At 41.6% G+C, this 23,087-nt stretch overlaps 1 protein-coding gene across 2 annotated transcripts in view; it reads right to left on the bottom strand.

Annotated features, from left to right (window-relative positions):
* The window catches only part of Orc2 (origin recognition complex subunit 2), a 41,353-nt gene that overhangs the window by 6,299 nt on the left and 11,967 nt on the right, over nt 1-23,087 (bottom strand). For both annotated transcript variants that reach the window (XM_021161121.3, XM_021161114.3), the window contains exons 8-15: nt 13,862-13,922; nt 11,332-11,525; nt 10,636-10,734; nt 7,349-7,458; nt 5,866-5,998; nt 3,374-3,470; nt 2,215-2,361; nt 843-1,014 (exon numbers count right to left, since the gene is read on the bottom strand). In XM_021161121.3, the coding sequence (XP_021016780.1) occupies nt 843-1,014; nt 2,215-2,361; nt 3,374-3,470; nt 5,866-5,998; nt 7,349-7,458; nt 10,636-10,734; nt 11,332-11,525; nt 13,862-13,922 (1,013 nt within the window). The remainder of the gene's footprint in view (nt 1-842; nt 1,015-2,214; nt 2,362-3,373; nt 3,471-5,865; nt 5,999-7,348; nt 7,459-10,635; nt 10,735-11,331; nt 11,526-13,861; nt 13,923-23,087) is intronic.

Genomic DNA, 23,087 nt, shown 5'->3' on the forward strand with positions numbered 1-23,087 from the left:
GTTTTTCGAGACAGGGTGTCTCTGTGTAGCCCTGGCTATCCTGGAACTCACTTTGTAGGCCAAGCTGGCCTCGAACTCAGAAATCTGCCTGCCTCTGCCTCCTGAGTGCTGGGATTAAAGGCATGCGCCACCATGCCCAGCTCCCCAGTTACTGTTCATTATCAATCTGATACAGCCTAGAGTTATCTGAAAGGGACTCCTAATTGAGGGAATTCTCAGATCACACTGCTCTGTAGGAATGTCTGTTGGGAAAACTGCCTTTATTATTAATTGATGGAGGAGGGCCAAGCCTACTTTGGGTGCCGTCAACCTTAGGCAGGTGGAGCTGGGCTATAAAATACCTAAACATGAGCCTGAGCAAGCCAGCAAGCAGCATCCTCCATGATTTCTGCCTGGGGTTTCTATTTGAGTTCTTTCCCTGATTTCCCTCAGGGAAAGAACTGTGGCTCAGAAGTGTAAGCCAGATAAATCCTTTTCTCCCCCAAGTGGCTTTTGATTGTGGTATTTACCACAACAGCAGAATCAAACTAAAACAGTACCACTGATAAAATTCAGTACTATATTCTCAAGTGTACAAAACTGGTTTTGTCTTTTGAAGAGCTAGGATTGAATTGAGGGCCTTGTACATTCGAAGCCAGTGCTATACCACTGGTCTCCACTCCTGTCCTTAAATATACACATTACTTATTTTCTTAGTGGTTCTGGGAGTCAGATTCAGGGTATTTAACATGCTAGCCAAGCACCTGAGCACTGAGCCACATCTGCAGTGCTGTGTGCGTGCGTTCGTGTGTAGGTACAGATGTCTTTATGGACACTATTTTACTTATAGGTTTCATTCTTACCTTGCATTGGGGGTAAGGCTTCGTAAGACATGAATCAGAGAACTAAGTGGCAGAGATCCAGACTGCTTAACCAGAAGGGAGTTCTCATAGGAGGTCTCTTCAGTATAAGGACTGTATGTAGTAGTTTCATACCAGAGCCAGTTATAAAGACTCTGCTTTGCATGATCCCACACTACAGAACACGATCAAAGCAAAGGATTACAAATTACTGTCATACAGTCATGGTACATGAGATTTCACTGCAGCACACAATGAAGAGCCCAAAAGCTGGGAATGCAGCTCAGGGGTAAAGCACATGTTTCAAGCAGACAAGGTTCTGGGTTTACACCTTGTATGCATTAAAAGAAAAAAAAATCATCACATATTTTATTCTGTCACTTCCTTATATAAACCTATAACTCGCAATCTGTTTCCTCTGTCAACCAATATCTTAACCTTTTTATTTGGTTTTGAGACAAGGTCTCATTCTGTAGCCCAGGCTAGTTTCATACCCACAGTCCTCTTGTCTCAGGTTCACAAGTGCCAGGGTAATGAGCTACCTTACCTGGATAACTTCCGAAGCTTTAATTGTACCTTAAATACAGCACCATCAGTAATTCTTTTAAAAACCTAATAAGGCAGCTAGGTATAGCGGCACACATCTTTAATCCCAGCAGGTGGATCTCTGTGAGTTCAAGGCTGCCCTGGTCTACATACTTTATATATATAAAGTAAAACTTAACAAGGAGGCTGGAGAGATGGCTCAATAGTTAAGAATGCTCATTCTTTTTTTTTTCTTTTTTCTTTTTGGTTTTCCGAGACAGGGTTTCTCTGTATAGCCCTGGCTGTCCTGGAACTCACTCTGTACATCAGGCTGGCCTTGAACTCAGAAATCCGCCTGCCTCTGCCTCCTGAGTGCTGGGATTAAAGGCGTGCACCACCACGCTCGGCTCAAGAATGCTCATTCTTGCAGAGGACCCATGTACATTCCCAGTACACATGTGACAGTTCACAATCACCTATAATTTTAGTTCCAGGGGATCTGATGCCCATGGGCTTCTGGTATACATAAACTTAAACAAGCAAAATACGCATAAATAAAATAAACAAATGAACCTTTAAAACTTTATAATTTAAGCTTCTGTTTTATCATTACCACAACATCTTTAATATATAAGGTGATCACTGGGACAGCAGGAAGAGTAGGATGGAACCAGAATAACAGGCCAACACTTCCTCATGTGACTCAGATGTAAATGGTGTGCACTCTTATTTCCAATAATTACTTTTGAAATCAAATTGAGACCACCTTTTAACAAGTTGAAAGTTTACTGAAAAATAGTAAGAAAATTCTGTAAGACTCAAGGAAGAGTGACAGTAACAAGAAACTTACTGAGAGGAGCATTGAGGTGGTCAATAGATGCTATGAGATACACGTTATGTAATGATGACAACTGTCCAAGAATTTGCTGGCTATTGTCTCCTCTTAACATTTGGCTATCCAAATTGTGGATAAGAAGGAAGAGTTCTAAAGAAGAATCTAAAAGAAAAAGGAATTCCATTATTATTTTCAGTGAGGATTGTAACATTTTTAGCATATATAATGTTTAGGTATTAAAGGATATGTCAAAGTAAGGTACTAAATAAGCATGTTATAAATGAGCAACGAGGGCTGGGGAGATGGCTCAGAGGTTAAGAACACTGACTGCTCTTCCAGAAGTCCTGAGTTCAAATCCCAGCAACAACATGGTAGCTCACAACCATCTGTAATGGGATCTGATCTGGTGTGCCTGAAGAAAGCTACAGTGTACTCACATACATAAACTAAACTCTTAAAAAAAAATAACTGAACAATATCTGGAGCTGGGGAGATGGCTCAAGAGATAAACTGCTTGCTGTTCAAATATGAAGACCTGAGTTCAACACTTAGCACTATGAAATGACAAAAGGAAAACATAAAAGCCTGGGTGTAGCAGCCTAGATTTGTTATCCCGGGGACTGAGAAGCTAAGGATGAGACTGGAGGATCATTGGTGCTTGATGGTCAGCCAGCCAAATTCTTAGCTCAGTGCTACAGTGAAAGACACACACAAACCCGGGAGGTGGGAGGGAGATAGAGTAAGGAAGGCACTCCATGTCAACCTCTGGCCTCCGTATACACAGCACAGTCAAGTGTGATCACTGCTGCCCTACCCATGCACTTATAAACAAGCATATACACACAACATCAAACATCATAAAAATATCAGACAAAGATGTACAAATCTGTTACAGGCAATTCACACCACTGAGAAAACAAAAAGTAAAACTATTCTGAAGTAAAAAGGCCACACAGAGTTAAGACAATTAGGTGTAACTCCTTTCAGCTAGGGGAAATTCATAGAACATATAAGTGTAATAGGGAAGACAAATTATTTTAAAGAAATCTAAATTGGCACTGACCAGAGTATCCATATTAAAATAATCTTCATTTTTTCTGTCTAAAAATAATTAATATAGCAATGCAGTATGTAACTTCACACTAAATGCTACAGATGAAGTACTTTGTGTTACCTTCTTTAAATCTGTTTATTATCCAGTCCCGCTGATCCAGAACACTTTGGAAAGTACCCACATGACTGAGGACATCTTCAGTTATAGAGTTCAGGATCTGCATCACAGAAGTGCAAAAGTACCTTACCAACTGCAACTTACTCTGTCACACAGGATAATACAACTAGCAAATTCATCTTTTTTTCATAAATTAAAAATGACTTTGATATTCTCACGAAGTTCAAAAAGCACTTAAACTGTACTAGGTGGGCTGGAGAGACGGCTCAACTGTTAAGAGCACTGGTTGCTCTTCCAGAGTTCAATTCCCAGCAACTACATGGTGGATCACAGCCATCTGTAAAGGGATCTGATGCCCTCTTCTGGCATGCAGGTATATGTGCAGATTGAACACATATTACATAAAATAAATAAATCTTAAAAAAAAAAAGAAGAAGACAATTTAAAATTTTTTCCACTGGGTATTTAAGTATTCCTAAATAATTTTTGGTTGGAGTTTTTTTTTTTTAATACTTAAGGCTAAAATAACCAAAGAAAAAAATAGTATGTGTGTGTCTGTTGGGGGGGGGGTAGTAGTGGTGGTTGGGAGACCAACTATGTGTCAAAAGAAACAGCAAGACTAGGGATACTAAAAGGGGGAATTTACATTGGATAATATCCAATATCACATAAGAATGTAGAACGAACAATGTAAGAGGGCAGGAAAATCATAAGACCACCAAAGCAGGATGGTAGGGGTGCATGCTTTTAATCCCAGCACCCAGAGGTAGATCTCTGAGTTAGAGGCCAGCCTATTCTACAAAGTGAATAGGACAGCCAGGGCAAACAGAGAAACCCTGTCTTGAAAAACAAAACAAAAATTATTGAACCATAAATGTAAGCCAGATGTGGTGTACACCAGCATACTGGAGGCAAAGGCAGGCAGATCTCTGTAAACTGGCAGCTAGCTTGGTCTACACAGAGAGTTCTAGAATAACCTGGTCTACACAGAGAAAACCTGTCCCAATAACCAAAGGAAAAAAGCTGTCTGTGTGTGTGTGTGTGTGGTGGGGGACGAACTATGAATGTGTCAAAACAAAACAAAAACAAAAACAAAATAACATTAGGAACACTAAAAAGGTGATACTACATTGGATACTATCCAATATCCAAAACCTTGATATAATTCTCAGATGGTAATCATTTGAAGTAAAAATGGTATATGATAAATTATAAAACTATATACTATTCTTATACCTTTATTATTTGTGTACCAAAATGATACACAGGTACAATAAAATGACAGACTATGCAAGCATGTTCTTAGCTGCTCTACTAGTAACTTGGGGTAATGAAGGCAGCATTTCCCTAAGGTCTCTTTGTGAGTGTGCTGGCTAGTTGTATGCCAATCTAATAGAGCAAGAGAGCCATCTAAGAGAAGGGAACTCAACTAAGAAAATGCCTCCTTAAGACCCAGGTGTAGGCCAGCCTGTAAGGCATTCTCTTAATTACTGATTGATGGGGAGGGCCCAGAGCATTGTGGGTGTCCTAGGTTCTATAAGAAAGCAGACTGAGCAAGTCAGAAAGTGCAATCCAGTAACGCAGCACCTTGGCCTCTGACCAGCTCAGTCACTACCCTGACTTCCTTTAATGATGGACTATGATGTGGAAGTGTAAGCCAAATAATGTCTTCCCTACCCATTTGCTTCCAACTTGTGTTTTTTGGTCATGGTGTCTCATCACAGCCATAGCAACCCTAACTAAGACAGTGATTATTTGTGCATGGGCTTGTTTGGGTGCACATTTGTATGCAGGTAAATGTGGAGGCCACAGGACAAACTTGGGTGCTGTTCTTCAGGTGCTGTGTGAGCTTATTTTTATCAATTATTCCTAAAAAGTTGATTTTTTTCATTTTAATATGAGTGTTTTGCTAGCATGTATGTATGTGCAACATGTGCGTGCAGTGCCCTAGGAGGCCAGAAGGAGTGTCAGATGCTTTGGGACTGGACTGGAGTTACAGTTGCGAGCTGCCCTGAGGGGTCTAGAAACAGAACCTGGATCTGTGCAAGAGCAGCAAGCGTTCCTAACTGCTAAGCCACTCTCCTAGCCTAGTCGTTTATTCTGAGGCAGGGTCTCTCACTGGCAGGGAACTCATCAAGTAGGCTAGGCTGGATGGTCAGTGAGCCCTGAGATCAGCCCCTCCCTCCCCCTATTTCTCTAGCACTGGGATTGCAAGCACAGACCACATCTAGTTCTTTAAAAAAGGAAAGAGTTCAGGAGACTGAACTGAGATCTTTACAGAACAAGCCATTTCCCCTGCCCCATGTAAGTGACTTGGTAGGAAATTCAAACATGAAAACTTAAAGATCAATTGCTCTGAATACAAACACATGATCTAAGTGGTCTGAAGCCTAAAGCAAAGCCTTTTTATACAGTGTTCAGAAGCAGAAATTGTACTATTAAGGGGCCATGACATGGCAGAGGACGTAATATTACTCCTTTAATAGTAAACTTACTGATTTCACACTGACGCCAGGAAAGTAGCCGTTGATGACAACATGAATGGAATCTTGAAGCATGGTGGTTCGAAACTTTTCTAGTAAATCTCTCTTGGACCCCAAGCCATAAAGCACAATGTTGAACCCAAGGCTGTAAGGAAGGACAATGTCTGTAAAATTACAGCTTCAGACTCCTGACTGCCAGCTTTATCCCCAGTTTCTTTCCAGCTCATAAGGATTGCAGAAAAGAAAACCCCAAAGAACAAAGGGTAAAATACAAAGAGCAGCTCCACGGTGTACACCTCTAATCCCAGCACTGGGCAGCAGAGGCAGGGCTGCTGTAATCTCAGAGCCAGCATGGTTTACAAAGCAAGCTCCAGGCTAGACTCTGCCTCACAAATGTAAAAATACATGAGTAAATTAAAAGTGCAGGGCAGAATGGGGCAGCTAGACAGCTAAGCTGCTGTGTTCACCCTTCACATCTGAGAGCTCACAGTCCCAGTGTTTTGTCAGCTTTTTCTGCAGCCTGACAATAAAGAGGAAACACGGCCGATCCTGCAATGTTTCACACGGGCTACAGGAGAGTTGAAATGAACAAAAGAATGTGCAACAGTGAACCGCACTACAATGTTAACTGTACTTTCCTACAATAATGCACACCTGAAAGTGCCAGCGTTAGCTGGAAGGTTTGACCACAGGGAAGCAGCAGATGCTTCTGGGAAAACTATAGTACAGGGAGGCAAGGAAGGAGGAGGAACAAAACTGCCTGAGAGCTCGCCTTCGTTTCCCCAAATCATCATTTTATAACTACAGCCATACTATACTATCATGAAATAAACTCTTTGCTCCCCAGGCTGCTTTTGGTCCTAGTGTTTGATCACAGCAACAGAAAGGCAAACACCAGAACAGCGTGAGTGGGAGTTGGGGGAGGAACTTGGCATACATGCCTGCCATTAGGTGTTACCCTTGGACCCTATTCCTACAAGGTGTCCTCTGACCCCCCACATGCACTGCATCGCACACTCACTCACACTCACACATACAATACAAATGGAAAAACTAAGCAACGATGAAAAGGGAAAGTGCTCCTACAGCAGTACTCTCGACCACTGAGAGGGCCAACCTGCGATCAATACAGCAGCAGACTATGGTTTCTGTTTGGTTATGGGTTCTTTTTTGAGACAGGGTTTCTCCATGGAGACCAGGCTGGCCTCAAACTCCCAGAGATCCACCTTCCTCTGCCTCCTGAGTGCTGGGATTAAAGGTGTACGTCACAACCATCCTGGCATTGTTTTTGGGTTCTGAGACAGGGACTCTCTAGGTAGTCCTGGCTGTCCTGGAACTCACTATGAAGACCAGGCTGGCCTAGAATTCAGAGATCACCTGCTTCTGCTTCCCTAGATCTGGGATTAAAAGCACATGCCATCACACCTGGCAAATCATGTTTTAACACAGACATATGCTTATTCCTCATTGTGTAGGGCTTACAATGATAACTTACTGTAACTGAAGCATCCATTTATGAAACAGTTTCTCATGCTGTTGATTCAATCGTTCAATTTCAGCAGAAAAGGAAGGCACAAATTTTCTCAGTAAGTTATGCAGAGTTTTCTTTGAAAAAAAGAGAGACAAAGTTCTTAGTGGAAATAAAGACTTAAATCAGGTATGATCAGAAGTATACCAATTGAATGTTAAAAAAAAATATGTCACACATGGCTTAAATACTTGTTTAATTAAAAGTTATTTTTAAGGATTTAGGGATTTTTTTATGTGTATGAGTGTTCTGTGCATAACTGGTGCCTGTGGAGGTCAGAAGAGCACATACCCCTAAACCTGCAGGTATAAAAGGTTGTAAGCGCGTGTCTATAGCTCCTCCTAAAGTTCTCCTTATTTCAAGTATATAAAAACAATACAAAGCCAGGCGTGGTGGCCCACGCCTTTAATCCCAGCACTTGGGAGGCAGAGGCAGGCATATTTCTGAGTTCGAGGCCAGCCTGGTCTACAGAGTGAGTTCCAGGACAGCCAGGGCTACACAGAGAAACCCTGTCTTGAAAAACCAACCAAAAATAAATAAATAAATAAAAGATATAATATATATATATATAAATATACATACATACTATAAAATGGCCAAATATGCTTCTCAGTGTTCATACCAAATTCAGACAGACAAATACAAATCAAAGAAAAAAACAAAACAGTGATACCTCCGCAAGCCTATGAGTTTGGGGCTGTAGCTCACTGCCAGAGTGCTTTCTAACAAGTATGAGCCCTGAACTGAACTCTGCATAATAGTAACAACATTAAAACAACAATCAGAGAAAACCAAACCTAAGTAAGGTAATGATAAAATATTAATTTTCAGAAAACATTAAAGTTTCTTTATAATTTACCATCAATAATAAACTTGTATTTGTTCCTTTTCAAAAGCTATTTTTAACAAATGCCGTCTCTGGTGTTGTGTTGTGGTGCTGTGGTATGGATATACCAAGCTCCCATGTGAAGGCTCAGTCCCTGCAACTGAATGAGAATTCTACCACTACAACTGGAAGTTAATTAAGTCCTCCCCCTCTTAGGTTGCTGTCCTGGGTATTAGTCACAGCAATACAAACTGCACAGTCTGGTACAATCTGTAAAGATGACAGTAATATAAAATACTGATGGTAGTGAGCCCAAAACTTTGGAATTTCAAGCTGGTAAATCAAACACATTTTGAAAATCCTATGAGAAGGCCTTTGCATCTGTACTCTAGTTCTGCCTCGTTGTGGTTTAACAGACAAACAGATAACACACTGTTTTACTTGTATGCACCAGTGCATATGTGCCACAGTACACCACACGTGTGAAGACCACAGAACAGCTTGAGAAGTCAGTTCTGTCCATCCGCCACGTAGGTTCTGATGTCAGAACCAGGCTTTGTGCTAAGGGTCTTTACCCGCTGAGCCACCTCACTGACTCAAACACACTTCTACTACTGAAAGTTACAATCAAAATCCCAAATCTCAGGTCCTCTAGTTTTATTTACACATTTAAAAGAGAAATGAGCCTCCTCTTAAGCACTCATGTCTCCTGGTGTTTAGAGCAGACAGGGCACAGAAAGCACCGCTACCATCCTGGGCACAGATATTTACTTGAGTATGAACTTGGCAGTGCTTATACCTGAACTGTCAATTTTCAGGGGACTATACTACTGCTGTCCATTCCCAGTCTCCTTCTAACTGAGTGGAGTATAACTTCCTGACTCCTGACTCACTTTCAGCCATGACAGCTGGCTCGTCACAGCAAGGCACAGGTAAGATTGCCAGCATTTACCCAAGGCTGTAGAGGTTATCTGCTTTCCTCCTCAAGTCTCTACCATCATCAGAACACTCCTCAGTCACCCGACTGCTTCAACAAGTCAGACAGACATGGCACATAGCCTCCATCTGCTAACCCACAGGCAGGAGAGGTAAATGCCCGTGCTGTGTCTGTAACCTCTTCCTTCCCTATCACCACCAGGTTCTCACTCTCCGGGAGACTACCCACTCGAAGGGCTCATTTGGACCTTAGAGCCACTTAGGATTCTCTTATGTTAATTATAAAAGACAGACGGCAGGCAGACATTAGTGCCTTTGCTTCCTTGGAAAACCTCTCTCTCTCTCTCTCTCTCTCTCTCCCCCCCCCTTCCATTTATTTATTTATTTATTTATTTAGTTCATTGTCGGGCATCTTCCTCAATCACTCTCAACTTTTTTTACTTTAATGGATTTTTTATAAGATTTATTTATTTATTTATTTATTATATTAAGTACACTGTAGCTCTCTTCAGACACTCCAGCAGAGGGAGTCAGATCTTGTTACAGATGGTTGTGAGCCACCATGTGGTTGCTGGGATTTGAACTCTGGACCTTCGGAAGAGCAGTCGGGTGCTCTTACCCACTGAGCCATCTCACCAGCCCCTTTAATGGATTTTTTTATGTGTATGTATGAGTACATGTATGTTTATGCACCAAATGTGTTCGTGGTGCCCAAAGAGGCCAGAACCGGACATCAGATCCCTTGAATTAGGAACGCAGGTGGTTGTGAGGCAGCTGATATGGGCACTGGAAACTGAGGCAGGCCCTTGTACATGCTCTTACTGCTGAGCAGTTGTACCTCAACGTGGAAGTCAGCCAATAACACTCTGTTCTTGCCCTAAAATTATAAACCCCATTGTCCTTTTAGACTTTTGCTTTTTCTTTAGTTATAGAGGGAGGTGCATGCACGTAAGCTGCCTATGGAGGCTAGGAAAGCCCTACTGAAAGACGTCATCACTCAGTGGTTGTGTCCTATGTTGGAGGAGGATGTCAGTCAAAATTCCAACAAAGGCAGATATAGTGGACATTTTGTAAAATGAGCTCAGCAAGGTCACCCTTGCTACCTTACTCCACTCTACAACTTTTTCCAAAAGAGTAAGGAAGACGTCTTTCACACCTTCTGCAAAGCTGGTGAGCAGTCTGCTACAGGTTTTGTTATGTAAAGGAAAATGATTACAGCGAGGAACAGAACAGTAGTACCTGGTTATCAGAAAGCTATGACCTCCATAGTTAACTCTAAATTCTGAATCTAAATCTAAAAAGATACACAAGAAAACAGGTAAAATTAATTATGTCAAATAGAATTCTAATCATCTAATTCATGCAATAAACATTTAATGAGCACAGCGTATTAACGTGTGCTTTACTGCATCAGGGCGATTGCTCAGGCTCACTTCTCTCTGATGTATTCTCAAGTCACTGCAGACAATGCGGTAACACCCTCACAGCCTACCTGATCCACTCTGGCTCTCCTCAGCCTCTGCAGGGTTCGATCAGATGTTAAGACTTTTGAACTACTATGGGCTTCAAAATATTCTTCTACCAAGTCACTCTGAAATAGACAAAGAAAAGTTAGGGCTAAGTAATTTCAGATATTTGTGCTATATAAAATCTATATATTAATATTAGTTAACATTGGGCTCAAGAAATTCTCTTTCCTCAGCTTTCCAGACAGCTGGGAACAACAGTGTATCAACATGTCTGACTACAACACGTTACTGACAGGATTTTTAAATAAATAGTACACCAAAGATAATTTAATTCTATCAATAAATGTTAATAACTCTCATAAAACACAAAAGAATAGACTAATCAGCAGGTGTTGTGGCACACAGCTTTAATCCCAGCACTCTGGAGGCAGAGGCAGGAGGATCTCTGTGAGTTTGAGGCCAGCCTGGGGTACAGAGTGATTGCCAGGGCAGCCAAGGCTACATAATATAGAGACACTATGTATATTACAGCACTGACTGTGAATATGGACCCAGGAGTAAAAAGAAAGTTCAAGAACAGAAACAAGTACGTGTGGGAATTCATGTGTAAAGAGCACAGAAAAGTAAGGAAAATGACTGCTGGCCCCGCCGCAGATTTGCCCGTGTAAGGCAGCCTAGCGAGAACTATCCTTGAAGGCCAAGAGTCCATCTGCACTCACCGCTTTGTCTCGTTTCTTTTTCTTAGGCAGTGTCTCTTTGGAAACAGGAGCTGGAAGTAGTCTATTCTGACCTTGACTCTTCTGAGAGAGCCTGGCCTCACTAGTGTCTTCCTCATCGTCTTTTGTAGCCTCTTCTTCATCCTCTGAGCTGGAAGCAGAATACTCACTCTCACTGCCATAATGAGACCTTGACGCTGTAGCAGGGCAAAAGCAGTTGGAAAATTTGATAGGCTGACAGAAAAGCTATTGGGAGGAAATCAAGAATACGGGCTTTGAAGTAAGAGATTTTAATTACAATTTTGTCATTGCTTCCTTATAATTTCACAGCTAATTGTATACATTCTCTAAGCATTAGCATGCCTTATTAACCTACTGGAAAATTATATTGGAATGGATTATTTGTACGTATGAGTGCTCCTGTGTGCATGCACCGGAATGGCATATATTTATGTAGGTGCCCTTCTATGCATGTACAGATGCAGGTTCTAGGTTGACTTAGGTGTCTCGATCATTTCCATAGTGAGGCAGGGTTTCTTGCCTGGAATGTGCCCAGCTTGCTGAGGGGACCCTAACTTAGCCACCATGCATACTGGTATAACAGAGGTTAAGCATCCACCCATTTTTTAATGGGGCCTGGGGATTAAAATTCTTATTTGAATGCATATAAAGTAAGTGCTTTATCTGGTGAGCAATCTCTCTGTCCCCTGAAATGTATCTAAAACAACTGCTAAGAATATCAGTAGTAAAATATCAGTTATACTTAATATTCTCTGTCCTTTTCTTTGCTAATAGAGCTCTTCTTTTGGACAGTGTGGTAATGTGTCCCACTATATAATAAAAAATTGTGATAATCAGCTTTCCTTCTGCAAAATTCTTGCTTTCATTCACACACTTGAAACTACTTTGTCTACCAAGATTTGTGAATTACTGAAAGCTTCCGGCTTTTCTTCCCGTGGGAAAGGAAATTACCTGCTTATGCAACAGATACTATTCTGATTATGAAGAATCAATTTTTAAAAAAGATTTATTTATTTTGTGTATCAGTACACTGTCCCTGTCTTCAGACACACCAAAAGAGTGCATCAAGGGCTGGAAAGATGGCTCAGCGGTTAAGAGCACTGACTGCTCTTCCAGAGGTCCTGAGTTCAAATCCCAGCAACCACATGGTGGCTCACAACCATCCAGAATGAGATCTGACGCCCTCTTCTGGTGCATCTGAAGACAGCTACAGTGTACTTATTTATAATAATTAATAAATCTTTGGGCCAGAGGAGCGGGGTTGTCCAGAGAGAGCAGAAGTCCTAAATCTAATTCCCAGCAACCACATGATGGCTCACAACCATCTGTACAGCTACAGTGTACTCATATACATAAAATAAATAAATCTAGAAAGAAAGAAAGAAAGAAAGAAAGAAAGAAAGAAAGAAAGAAAGAAAGAAAGGAAGGAAGGAAGGAAGGAAAGGGGGCATTAGATCCCATTACAGATGGTTGTGAGCCACCATGTGGTTGCTGGGAACTGAACTCAGAACCTTGGGAAGAGCAGCCAGGAAGAGCAACTAGTGTTCCTAACCACTGAGTCATCTCTCCAGCCCAAGAAGAACCAATCTTAAAGATAAAAAATGCTAGTGGCAACGTAAAGCTTGAAAGAAGCAAGGCCCAGAATGATACTGCTGAGCGGCTGTGCCAATCCTGGCACCCATGACTGTAGACGCTGCACGCTGTGAATCATCTGTCTGCGTCAATGCAGAAAGGTCTGAAGCACACAGGGCTGCACCCGACACCGATTCAGAAAGTGCCCTCTGCAAGACGCCACCCTTCCCACGGCTCTCCCAGAAACAGGAGCTTATTTTATACTTTCCAATAAAGATAGCACCGGCTTTATAGTCAACAAAATAAATATAGGGTTGTGTTTAACTCCCAAAGTGTTGGTGTCATAACTTTAACCAGGTCAACTTTTACCTTGAGTGATAGGAGGATTCCCTATTGTGCAGAGTTGGCACGTTAACACATATGCACATTAAGAGGAAAAACCCTCGACATGATGCAGCTTTGTAGGTATGGATGCAGCCCTACAGTCTAGAAACATGAGCATCCTTTCTCTCATGAAAAGCGTCAGGAAGGACAGTGGGAACTGCTATAATCAATAGTCACACTCACATTGTCTAAGCTTAAGCACAAGTGACACTTCCCTGAGCATGGCTGATGTCCCTTACCTCAAGCAGTTCTAAGGTGGTACCAACATTACACCCGTACATGAATGAAGGTGAAGACAGAAGAGCCAGGGAGTGAGCATCCCAGGACAGAGAAGTCACACAGTGGATATACAGAACCTGCGTGCTTTACCACCATCGACTCTGACCTAGGTACGTGCGTGCCTGGAATCTCAACATTTGGGAGTAGAGGTAGGATGAGGAGGAGCTTAAAGCCAGCCAAGTATGTACTGAACTTGAAGCTAGCTTGGGCTACATGAGATATTGTCTCAAAAAAGGCAAAGCAAACAAACAACAAAACTTCACATAAAAATACATACCTATTATTCTTTTCCTTATATTATGAGGTTGTGTTGACAGAAGCTCAGTTTTGTTATTGTCCTGTTTAAAAATTTAAAAAGCATAGTAAGTAATATGAATAACCAATAATATAATAGCAAATGATTAATCCCAGAAGTAAACAAAACAAAACAAACATGTTGTTGTCAGGCTGGACAAACTAGCACTGGCAGGAAGCCGCAGAGGACTGGAGACTGCAGCCATGTCTGCCTAGAGGCACTAGGCTTGCCTTCCTGTCTGAAAAGCTCCCCAGCACCATCAGGCTCCCGTGCTCCATCCTTTCTGTCTGCTTTGGCTTCTGCCGTCATGCCATAGGGACTCTTGCTTTTGCATTCACTTTCCAGTTGTTGAGACATAAATAAGCAAATAAATAAACAAATAAATTCTCATGTGGTCTCTTTTTATGGTGGTCTGAATGGCCCCATAGGCTCATATATTTGAATGCTTAGTCACCAGTCAATGGAACTCTCCCACAAGATTAGGAGGTGTGGCCTTGTTGGAGAAAGAGGGCTCTGAGGCTCAAAAGCTCATGCCAAGTCCAGTCTCCCTCTCTACTTGCAGGTGAGGAGGTAGCTCTCAGCTACTTTAGTCTCACTCCTGCCTGCTGCCATGTTCCCTGCGATGACAATGGACTGACCTCTGAAACAGTAAGAAAGCCCCTACTTAAATGCTTTCTTTTATAGAGTTGTGCCTTGGCCACAGTGTCTCATCACAATAATAGAACAGTGACTTAGATACTTTTCAAGGTCTCTTAAGCAGTTTTATATTTTCTTTTCTGTGTTCTGCATTCTCTAGATTACAGGGACTTGAATCCAAGTTACATGTGGTAACTTACAAAGCTCTCTTGATACAGACAGCTCAACAGATAGCCCTCTTAAATAGAAATTCACCCCAAGTGCTATTATTGCTTGCCTATGATGGAGTTTGAGAGATATAATAGGCACCGACTGTGGTGTTTGAAGGAGATAGTCCCTACAGTCTTGTGCATCTGAATACCTGGTCCCAGCTGGTGGCACTGTTTAGGGAGGGTTAGGAGGCTTGGCCCTGCAGGAGGATGAATGCCACTCTGGTAAGGTCTGAGAGTTTAAAGACTTAAGTTCTCTGCTTTGTGCTTGTGGTTTGTGATGTGAGCTCTCTGCTTCTGCTCCAGCAGCCTTGCCTGCTACCTGCGGCCTTTGCTCCAGCATCATGGACTCTAACCCTCAGGAACTGCAAAGCCCAAACAAACTTCTGTCACTGCCTTGGTCATGTTGTTTTGTCACAGCAACAGGAAAGGAAATAGTACCCTGGCAGATTACAAAGTTGAAGAGAAAGGTCAGACCTTGCTACCTAATATAGTCATTAGAAATTGACTTATAGTGGTGAATACCTTTAATCTAGCACTCAATAGGCTGAGGTAGGCAGATGTCTGTAAGTTAAAGGCCAGTTGTGTCTACAAAATAAGCTCCAGGACAACCAAGGCTACATAGTGAGACTATCTAAATCAAACCAACCCAGCAACACCCGCCCTCCCCCAAATAACATGAAAAAAGAAAGGGCTGAGCAGTGGTGGCACACAGATCTCTGAGTTTGAGGCCAGCCTGGTCCAGAGTGAGATCCAGGACAGTCAGGGCCACACACAAAAACCCTGTCCAAAAAAAACCAAAAGACTTCAAACAATCCATTTTTTTGTCCTATAGATTTTTGACCACCCCTTTTTGGTCCTATAAATGGGTAATTGTCCATCATGTCTGACCCACAGGCCTTGCAAAGAATATCATGATGTATATGCCTGCTGGTCTGTAAAGGAAGGCACAGATGGTTGAGCTGCTGTGTGGGAGCTGGGAATTGAACCCAGATCCTCTGGAAGAGCATCCAGGGCTCTTGATTACTGATCATATCCAACACTTGTTGTTTTTCTTATAAACTAATAAATCCCCCTAAAGCTCCCCCCTGTATACACTCACAAACACTTTCATTTATTTAAAATTTGTTTAGATTTATTTTATGTGTATTACATGTTTTGGTTATATGTATGTATGTATGTATGTATATCATGTATGTGCCTGGTGACACACACAGGTTAAAAAAGGGTGCCCTGGAATGAATGGTAGGCTATCATGTGGGTATAGAAAAACAACCTTGGGTACTTTGAAAAAGCATTAAATATTCTTTTTTTTTTTTTTTTTTTTTTTTTTTTTTTTTTTTTTTTTTTTTTTTTGGTTTTTCGAGACAGGGTTTCTCTGTATAGCCCGGGCTGTCCTGGAACTCACTTTGTAGACCAGGCTGGCCTCGAACTCAGAAATCCGCCTGCCTCTGCCTCCCGAGTGCTGGGATTAAAGGCGTGCGCCACCACGCCCGGCTGCATTAAATATTCTTAACTTCTGAACCAACTTTCCAGCCCCTTAAATTCTCTCATTAACAAGACTAAGAACAAAAAAGGGATATTCCAATTTCTGTAATAACGTATGAATGGCGCCCAACACAGGACACTCAAAGTTTCTGTTAACAGCAGGCACTCCTTCTCCTCTGCTTCATCTTTTTAAACCATTTTACTTTATGTTTGCCTGGATGTATGCATATGCATCACACACGTGTAGGAGTCTGAAGAAGTTAGAAGAAGGAATCCAACAGACCCTGGAACTGGAGTTACAAAGTAATTGTGATCCGCCTTATAAATGCTGGGAATAAAATCTGCATTTTCAGTAAGAGCTGTTAAGCGATTTTAACCTGTTTCCTTTTTTAAGTGCATTCTAATAAAGTTATTTTAAGACTGAGAACTGAGAGCCAGGTGTGATGGTGCAGGTGCATACCTTTAATCCCAGCACTCAGGAGGCAGGGGCAGGTGAATCTCTGAGTTCAAGGCCAGGTGAGATTTTGGTCTATAGAATGAGTTCCAGGACATATCTGCAAATCAACTTTTCTAGTTTACTGAGATAAACCATTCTTGTGAGACTATGCCGGGGCCTAGCAGACACAGAAGTGGATGATCACAGTCAGCTATTGGATGGATCACAGAGCCCCCAATGGAGGAGCTAGAGAAATTACCCAAGGAGCTAAAGGGAACTGCAACCCTATAGGTGGAACAACATGATGAACTAACCAGTACCCCCCCCCCCCCCCGATCTCTTGTCTCTAGCTGCATATGTATCAAAAGATGGCCTAGTCGGCCATCACTGGAAAGAGAGGCCCATTGGACTTGCAAACTTTATATGCCCCAGTACAGGGGAACCCCAGGGCCAAAAAGGGGGAGTGGGTGGGTAGGGGATTGGGGGGGTGGGTATGGGGGACTTTTGGGATAGCATTGAAAATGTAAACGAGGAAAATACCTAATAAAAAATAAATTAAAAACAAACAAACAAACAAACCATTCTTTCATGAAAACAAAAAGATTTCCATAAGACAAACAGCTTGTTAACTCCTGCCCACCTCTACTCCCTTAAGAGAAACTGAATAAAAACGTGACCAGAAGAATTATGTCCTAGAGAGAGAGAGAGAGAGAGAGAGAGAGAGAGAGAGAGAATATGAATGAATTGGGTTACTAAGCACAAATACAGGGCATAGCCACAGAAATATGAATGAGACAAGAGTCTATATTCCTTTCTGTTACAGGTGAGGGTTATTTATGTGTTTTAGTCCTGAACAAAATACCAGCTAATAGTCTAAATTCAATCATGGCAATACAATGCATTTTATTTTCCAAGTTTTCTGGTAATAAATATTTATACTTTTATAGCTCTCTTCTTAAGAAGACAAAGGATGGGGCTGGTGAGATGGCTCTGCGGTAAAGATCACTGACTGTTCTTCTGAAGATCCTGAGTTCAAATCCCAGCAACCACATGGTGGTTCACAACCATCTGTAATGAGATCTGACGCCTTCTTCTGAAGTGTCTGAAGAGAGCTACAGTGTTCTTACATATAATAATAAATAAATCTTTAAAATAAATTAAAAAAAAAGAAGACAAAGGATGCTGCAGCACATTGAATATGGAAAAATCTATGTTGCCAGATCACCTGGTAATATAAAACAGCCATCCTCAGAGACACTCACATGATCTACCTCAGGGAGATGTTCAAGTATGTGCCTCAGATTACTATCTATTGTACCCAGTAAGGAGCAGTGCTCTCTAACGTCTGCAGTTTGCAATCTCTGATACCAACCATCTCCACATGGACCTCCATAACCTCTTCCACCAAAATTTCACCTACCCTGTAAAGTTCCTCTACCATTCCTTTCCCATGCTCCCCCACCACAGAACTCAAGTCACCCATCAGGCTTGGCATAAGGTGCCTTTACCTACTAAGCCATTCTGCTGAGGTTCTGTCTTTTACTTTCTATTGTAATGTGTGGAGAACTTTTAGTGCTGCTTCTAAGAAATTGGCAAGAATATTGTGCCATTGGCTAGGACAAGGAAGTAAGCTCAAGAAAAACACAGCTGAGGAGTGTGTTCTTGTATCCTGATCATCTTGGTAGGTCCCTAGAAACACAGATCATGGACTTTTATTTATGCCTTGTTTGATCCTTGACTACTGTGTTTATACCTTAGAACTGACCCTATTCTTTGCATGTACCTAGAATGATATAAAAGCAGACTGGGTGAAATTAAACCTGCTTTAGCATTTACTGGAGTCATAAGATGATGTTGTCTAAATGTCTTTTTAAATCCTCACTCTCTGCCTTGAGACCCTGTTGACTGACTGAGCTGGCTTGGTCAGGTGGCACCCCAATGTTGTGGCTTGAGTACAAAGGGTTCAGTGAAGGACACCTCAGGAAAAGGAAGCAAGCAAAGGAAAATAAAGAAAATTTGGGCCAGTGGTGAGTAAACCTTGTAAAAACGGGACAGGGTAATGGTAGCAGGCTTTTTGTACATATGCTTAGAGAGACAGTAAAGTCAAGAGGAGGTCAGGAGACATCCTGCGAGTCTCTGGTCCCCACCGGGAGAATGCTAGAGTGGTTCTGGGTTCTTTTGGTGGGACATCTGGTTTTCTTCCCTCTCTGTCTAATGTCTGTCCTTGTCGTGCCAGTCTGTCCATTTCTGTCAGTTTATGTCTGTGGTTTCTGTTTTGTTGCTTGACGGTTGGTTGCTCTGTGTTTCATATTCAAAAGAAAAACTGGTTAAAACCTTATCTGCTAGAACATTTGGGTTCAGCAGATTGGCAAGGTGCTCCTCCCTTGACATTACAGCTAGAAAAACTAAGAAAATTTTGTCTGTCTAGTCTAAATATATAAATGTGCAGCCCCTTCATCTTTATTTCTGAATGGTCCTAAATGTATAAATATGTTCTGCATGTCTTGGTTATAGATTATTGGCTTATAAGTTATTGGATATTGTTAAAATTTTGGAACATTGGTAACAGAAAGTTGGCTTAAAACTGGTAACTCAGAGCTGGAGTCGTCCTGGGCAACAACACATGGCATGAGCCAACCCAGGGAAACAGGTTTCTAGAGAGGCCTCTAAATTGGGATAATATTTTATGTAATTCTTATCCTAGAAACCAGACTTATAAAAGATAGAATTTTAAAACAATGTTTCTCCCCCCGCCCCACAACAGGATTTCTCTGTATAGCCCTGGCTGTCCTGGAACTCAGAAATCCGCCTGCCTCTGCCTCCCGAGTGCTGGGATTAAAGGAGTGCGCCACCACGCCTGGCTTAAAACAATGTTTCTTTAATGAGGTGTTAAAAGCACCTCATGGATGCATGGTAATGCATCCATATACAAGAACTGGCAGCCAAACTTTGTAACCTGAAAATAATATACTTGGCATGATTTTCGAGAGACTAGATTGTTTACACAGTTAAAATTGGTTTTGTCTTCCAAAAATATAGTTATGCTCTAAAAGTGCAAAAAGACACTTTTAAAAATTATAGTTAACTATATATATAAAGCTAATGGAACATTGGCAGTTTACAATTCAATTACAAGCTCAAGATTTGAATTCCCCTTAGGTTGTCTTCTGAATATAAAGTTTAAGATGCTCTTCATTATGCTCAAAACATGTTACAGGGAATTATGGAATGAGCCATGAAGCTCTAAAAAAAATCAGTTACATAAAACAAACAGAAAGGGACAGTATGCTCCTTTACCACAAAATTTTATTTTGAATTTTTTATCCTTGGATGCCAAGGAAGTCTCTGCTGCTGAGTGTCTATGGCACCTTACAACTTGGCATCCTTAGGCCTAGATGAAATGGAAGGATCCACTTACTAGCACATGGCATGGTCCTGATCAGTTACTAACATGGGGAAGATGGAGTGTTTGGTTTTTTTCTCAGAATGCTGAAGGAGTATGGTAGCTGCCAGAGTGATTGGTGAGACATGCTGATGCTGGGACAAATGATGCTGACCCAGGAGCTTGCTGAGTGCCCTGACGATGGTGGCAGGGAAGCTGTTCTGGACATTATGTTCCTGACCTACCTTTGCTTGCCTATATTCCAGACTGGACAAGCTGCCTTGTCTCAAGTTTTTAGACGTTGTGGGACAGAGAACATGGAGACTGTGGAAACTGCCTTTGAAAAATTAATCAAACAGAGAAGTTGTTATAATGACCCTTCTCTTTCCTTTAATGTGACCAGTTATTCTGACTCAGTCATGGACTGGTCTGGAAATCAATGCAATATTGAACAAAATGAAATGACAGTGGGCATTTGGAGGGCTGGTTCTGAACATTTTTTAGAAACATATTTGAAAATTGATAGCTGCAGTATATGACGTTATGTTTGCTGAGGATAAAAGCAGAACAGGTTTTGGGGTTAAGGTAAATGTCACCCCACCTAATCTTTTACTAATTGGGAATGTTACCTTTGTTATTGGCTCTGATAATGAGTTCAATGTTTCTTGGTTTTGTTTGTTTGTTTGTTTGTTTGTTTTTCGAGATAGGGTTTCTCTGTGTAGCCCTGGCTGTCCTGGAACTCACTCTGTAGACAAGGCTGGCCTTGAACTCAGAAATCTGCCTGCCTCTGCCTACCAAGTGCTGGAATTAAAGGTGTGTGCCACCACTGCCCGGCATGTTTCTTGTTTTAAGTTTTTTTTTTTTTTGGTTTTGTTTTGTTTTTTGTCCAATTATGTTTCTGCACTAGACACTGGTCTATCTGCAATGGTAAATGGTAGTACATCAACTAGCTTTTATTATGATTCCTGTTATCTGAACCTTGGTATTCTGAAAAAAGTTTACAAATATTGGAAGAAGGGAGTCAGTCAGGCTTTATGTAGATGCAAGAGGATAGTGAGTTTGATTATTGTTGATATAGCAGCTTTGATTACTATTAAAATTATTGGAGAGGAGGTTCAGAGTTTAAGAGTGAGAAGCCATCGAGTGTCATGCTAAATATCAATGGATTTGTGTCACATTTGCAGTGACAGTCACTATAACTGGGAGAAAATTCAAAGACATGGGCAGGGTATTTGGCATACTTCTAACATCTTTCTGGATATCTTAACTTTGCACACTTGAGATTATGAATTTGAAGAATGCTGCTCCACTGAGTTTTGATGCTGCGAATATTGCTGATAAAATTATTCATGGTTTAAGGTCAGTATTTCCATCTTGGTCAAGTTTCAAGAATGGCATATATAGTTTGATCACGTTGGCCCTTCTTGTCTGGGGAATATTTTTATTTCTGCCCATTTTGATAAAACTTGCCTTTAACAACGTCAACACGTTGGTGGCCAAAATACATGGCTTGAAACTTAAAATGTCTGCCCAGACAGAGTCATTAATTTAACAGGCTGTCAGTCAATGATGAGTAAGACTCTGCACAAGGCCTTGCCAACCTAAGGCAGAAGTGCATTGCCTTGGATAATGCATTTTCAACGACAGGTAAGGAAGGCATTCTTGTCAGAACAACCTAAGACAGATGCAGTGTTGTTTATACAGTAAAAAAAAGCGGAGATGTGGAGAGTTCTTGGGGCCATTTTTACAAACTTGGCAAGAATATTTGACACTGGGCTAGGACAAGGAAGTAAGCTCAAGAAAAACACAGCTGAGGAATGTGTTCCTTGTATCCCGATCATCTTGATAGGTCCCTAGAAACAGTGACCATGGGACTTTTGTTTATGCCTTGTTTGATCCTTGACTACTGTGTTTATGTCTTAGAACTGACCCTAATCTTTGCATGTATCTAGAATGATATATACAGACTGAGAGAAATTAAACCTGCTTTAGCATTTGCTGGATTCATACTATGATGTTGTCTAATTGTCTTTTTTTCTTTAATCCTCACTCCCTCACTTGAGACTGCTGACTAAGTGAGCTTGGACAGTAATGCTAAATGCGGACCTCCCAAGACATGGAGTCTGCACACAACCCCTGTGACCCTGCCACCAGTAATTTCTGATTGCTAAATAAAGATGCCAACAGCCAATAGCTGGACAGAAGAATCATAGGTGGTGTACTGGCTATTTTTGTGTCAACTTGACACAGCTGAGTTATCACAGAGAAAGGAGCTTCAGTTGAGGAAATGCCTCCATGAGATCCAACTGTAAGGCATTTTCTCAATTAGTGATCAAGGGGGAAAGGCCTCTTGTGGTGGGGACCATCCCTGGGCTGGTAGTCTTGGGTTCTATAAGAGAGTAGGCTGAGCACACCAGGGGAGGCAAGCCAGTAAAGAACATCTCTCCATGGCCTCTGTATACCAGCTCCTGCTCCCTGACCTGTCTGAGTTCCAGTCCTGACTTCCTTTGGTGATGAACAGCAGCATGGAAGTGTAAGCCGAATAAACCCTTTCCTCCCCAACTTGTTTCTTGGTCATGATGTTTGTGCAGGAATAGAAATCCTGACTAAGACAAATTGGTACCAGCAGAGTGGGGTATTCCTGTGACAACCTGACCATGTTTTGGGGAGGACTGTGGAAGGACTTTGGAACTTTGGGCTTGAAGATCCATTCGTTGTTAAGAGCTCTGTCAGATGTTGTGTAGGAGCTTGGAAGATAATATTGAGAACAGTGCAGAAGATGGAGGTCTGGTTTGTGAAATTTCAGAGGGAAAATTAAAGACTCTTTTCAGGGCCATTGCTGTTTTGATTGTGAAGATTTTGTAGTTTTGGTTAGCTGGGGCTGAAGAATCAGCTGTGATTAACAAGATACCAGAACTACTAAAGCAAAAACTTTGCATTACTGGGACTATTGATGCTGGTTAGCTGGAGCTAAGAAATTAGCGGTGATTAAGAAGAGACCAGCATCGTTGAGGTGACATCTTCTGGGAAGTGTTTTCTGAAAGCACAAAGAAGCTG

This window comes from Mus caroli, unplaced genomic scaffold (assembly GCF_978045245.1).
Source record: "Mus caroli unplaced genomic scaffold, Mus_caroli_1 scaffold_1, whole genome shotgun sequence".
NCBI classification, from domain to species: domain Eukaryota; kingdom Metazoa; phylum Chordata; class Mammalia; order Rodentia; family Muridae; genus Mus; species Mus caroli.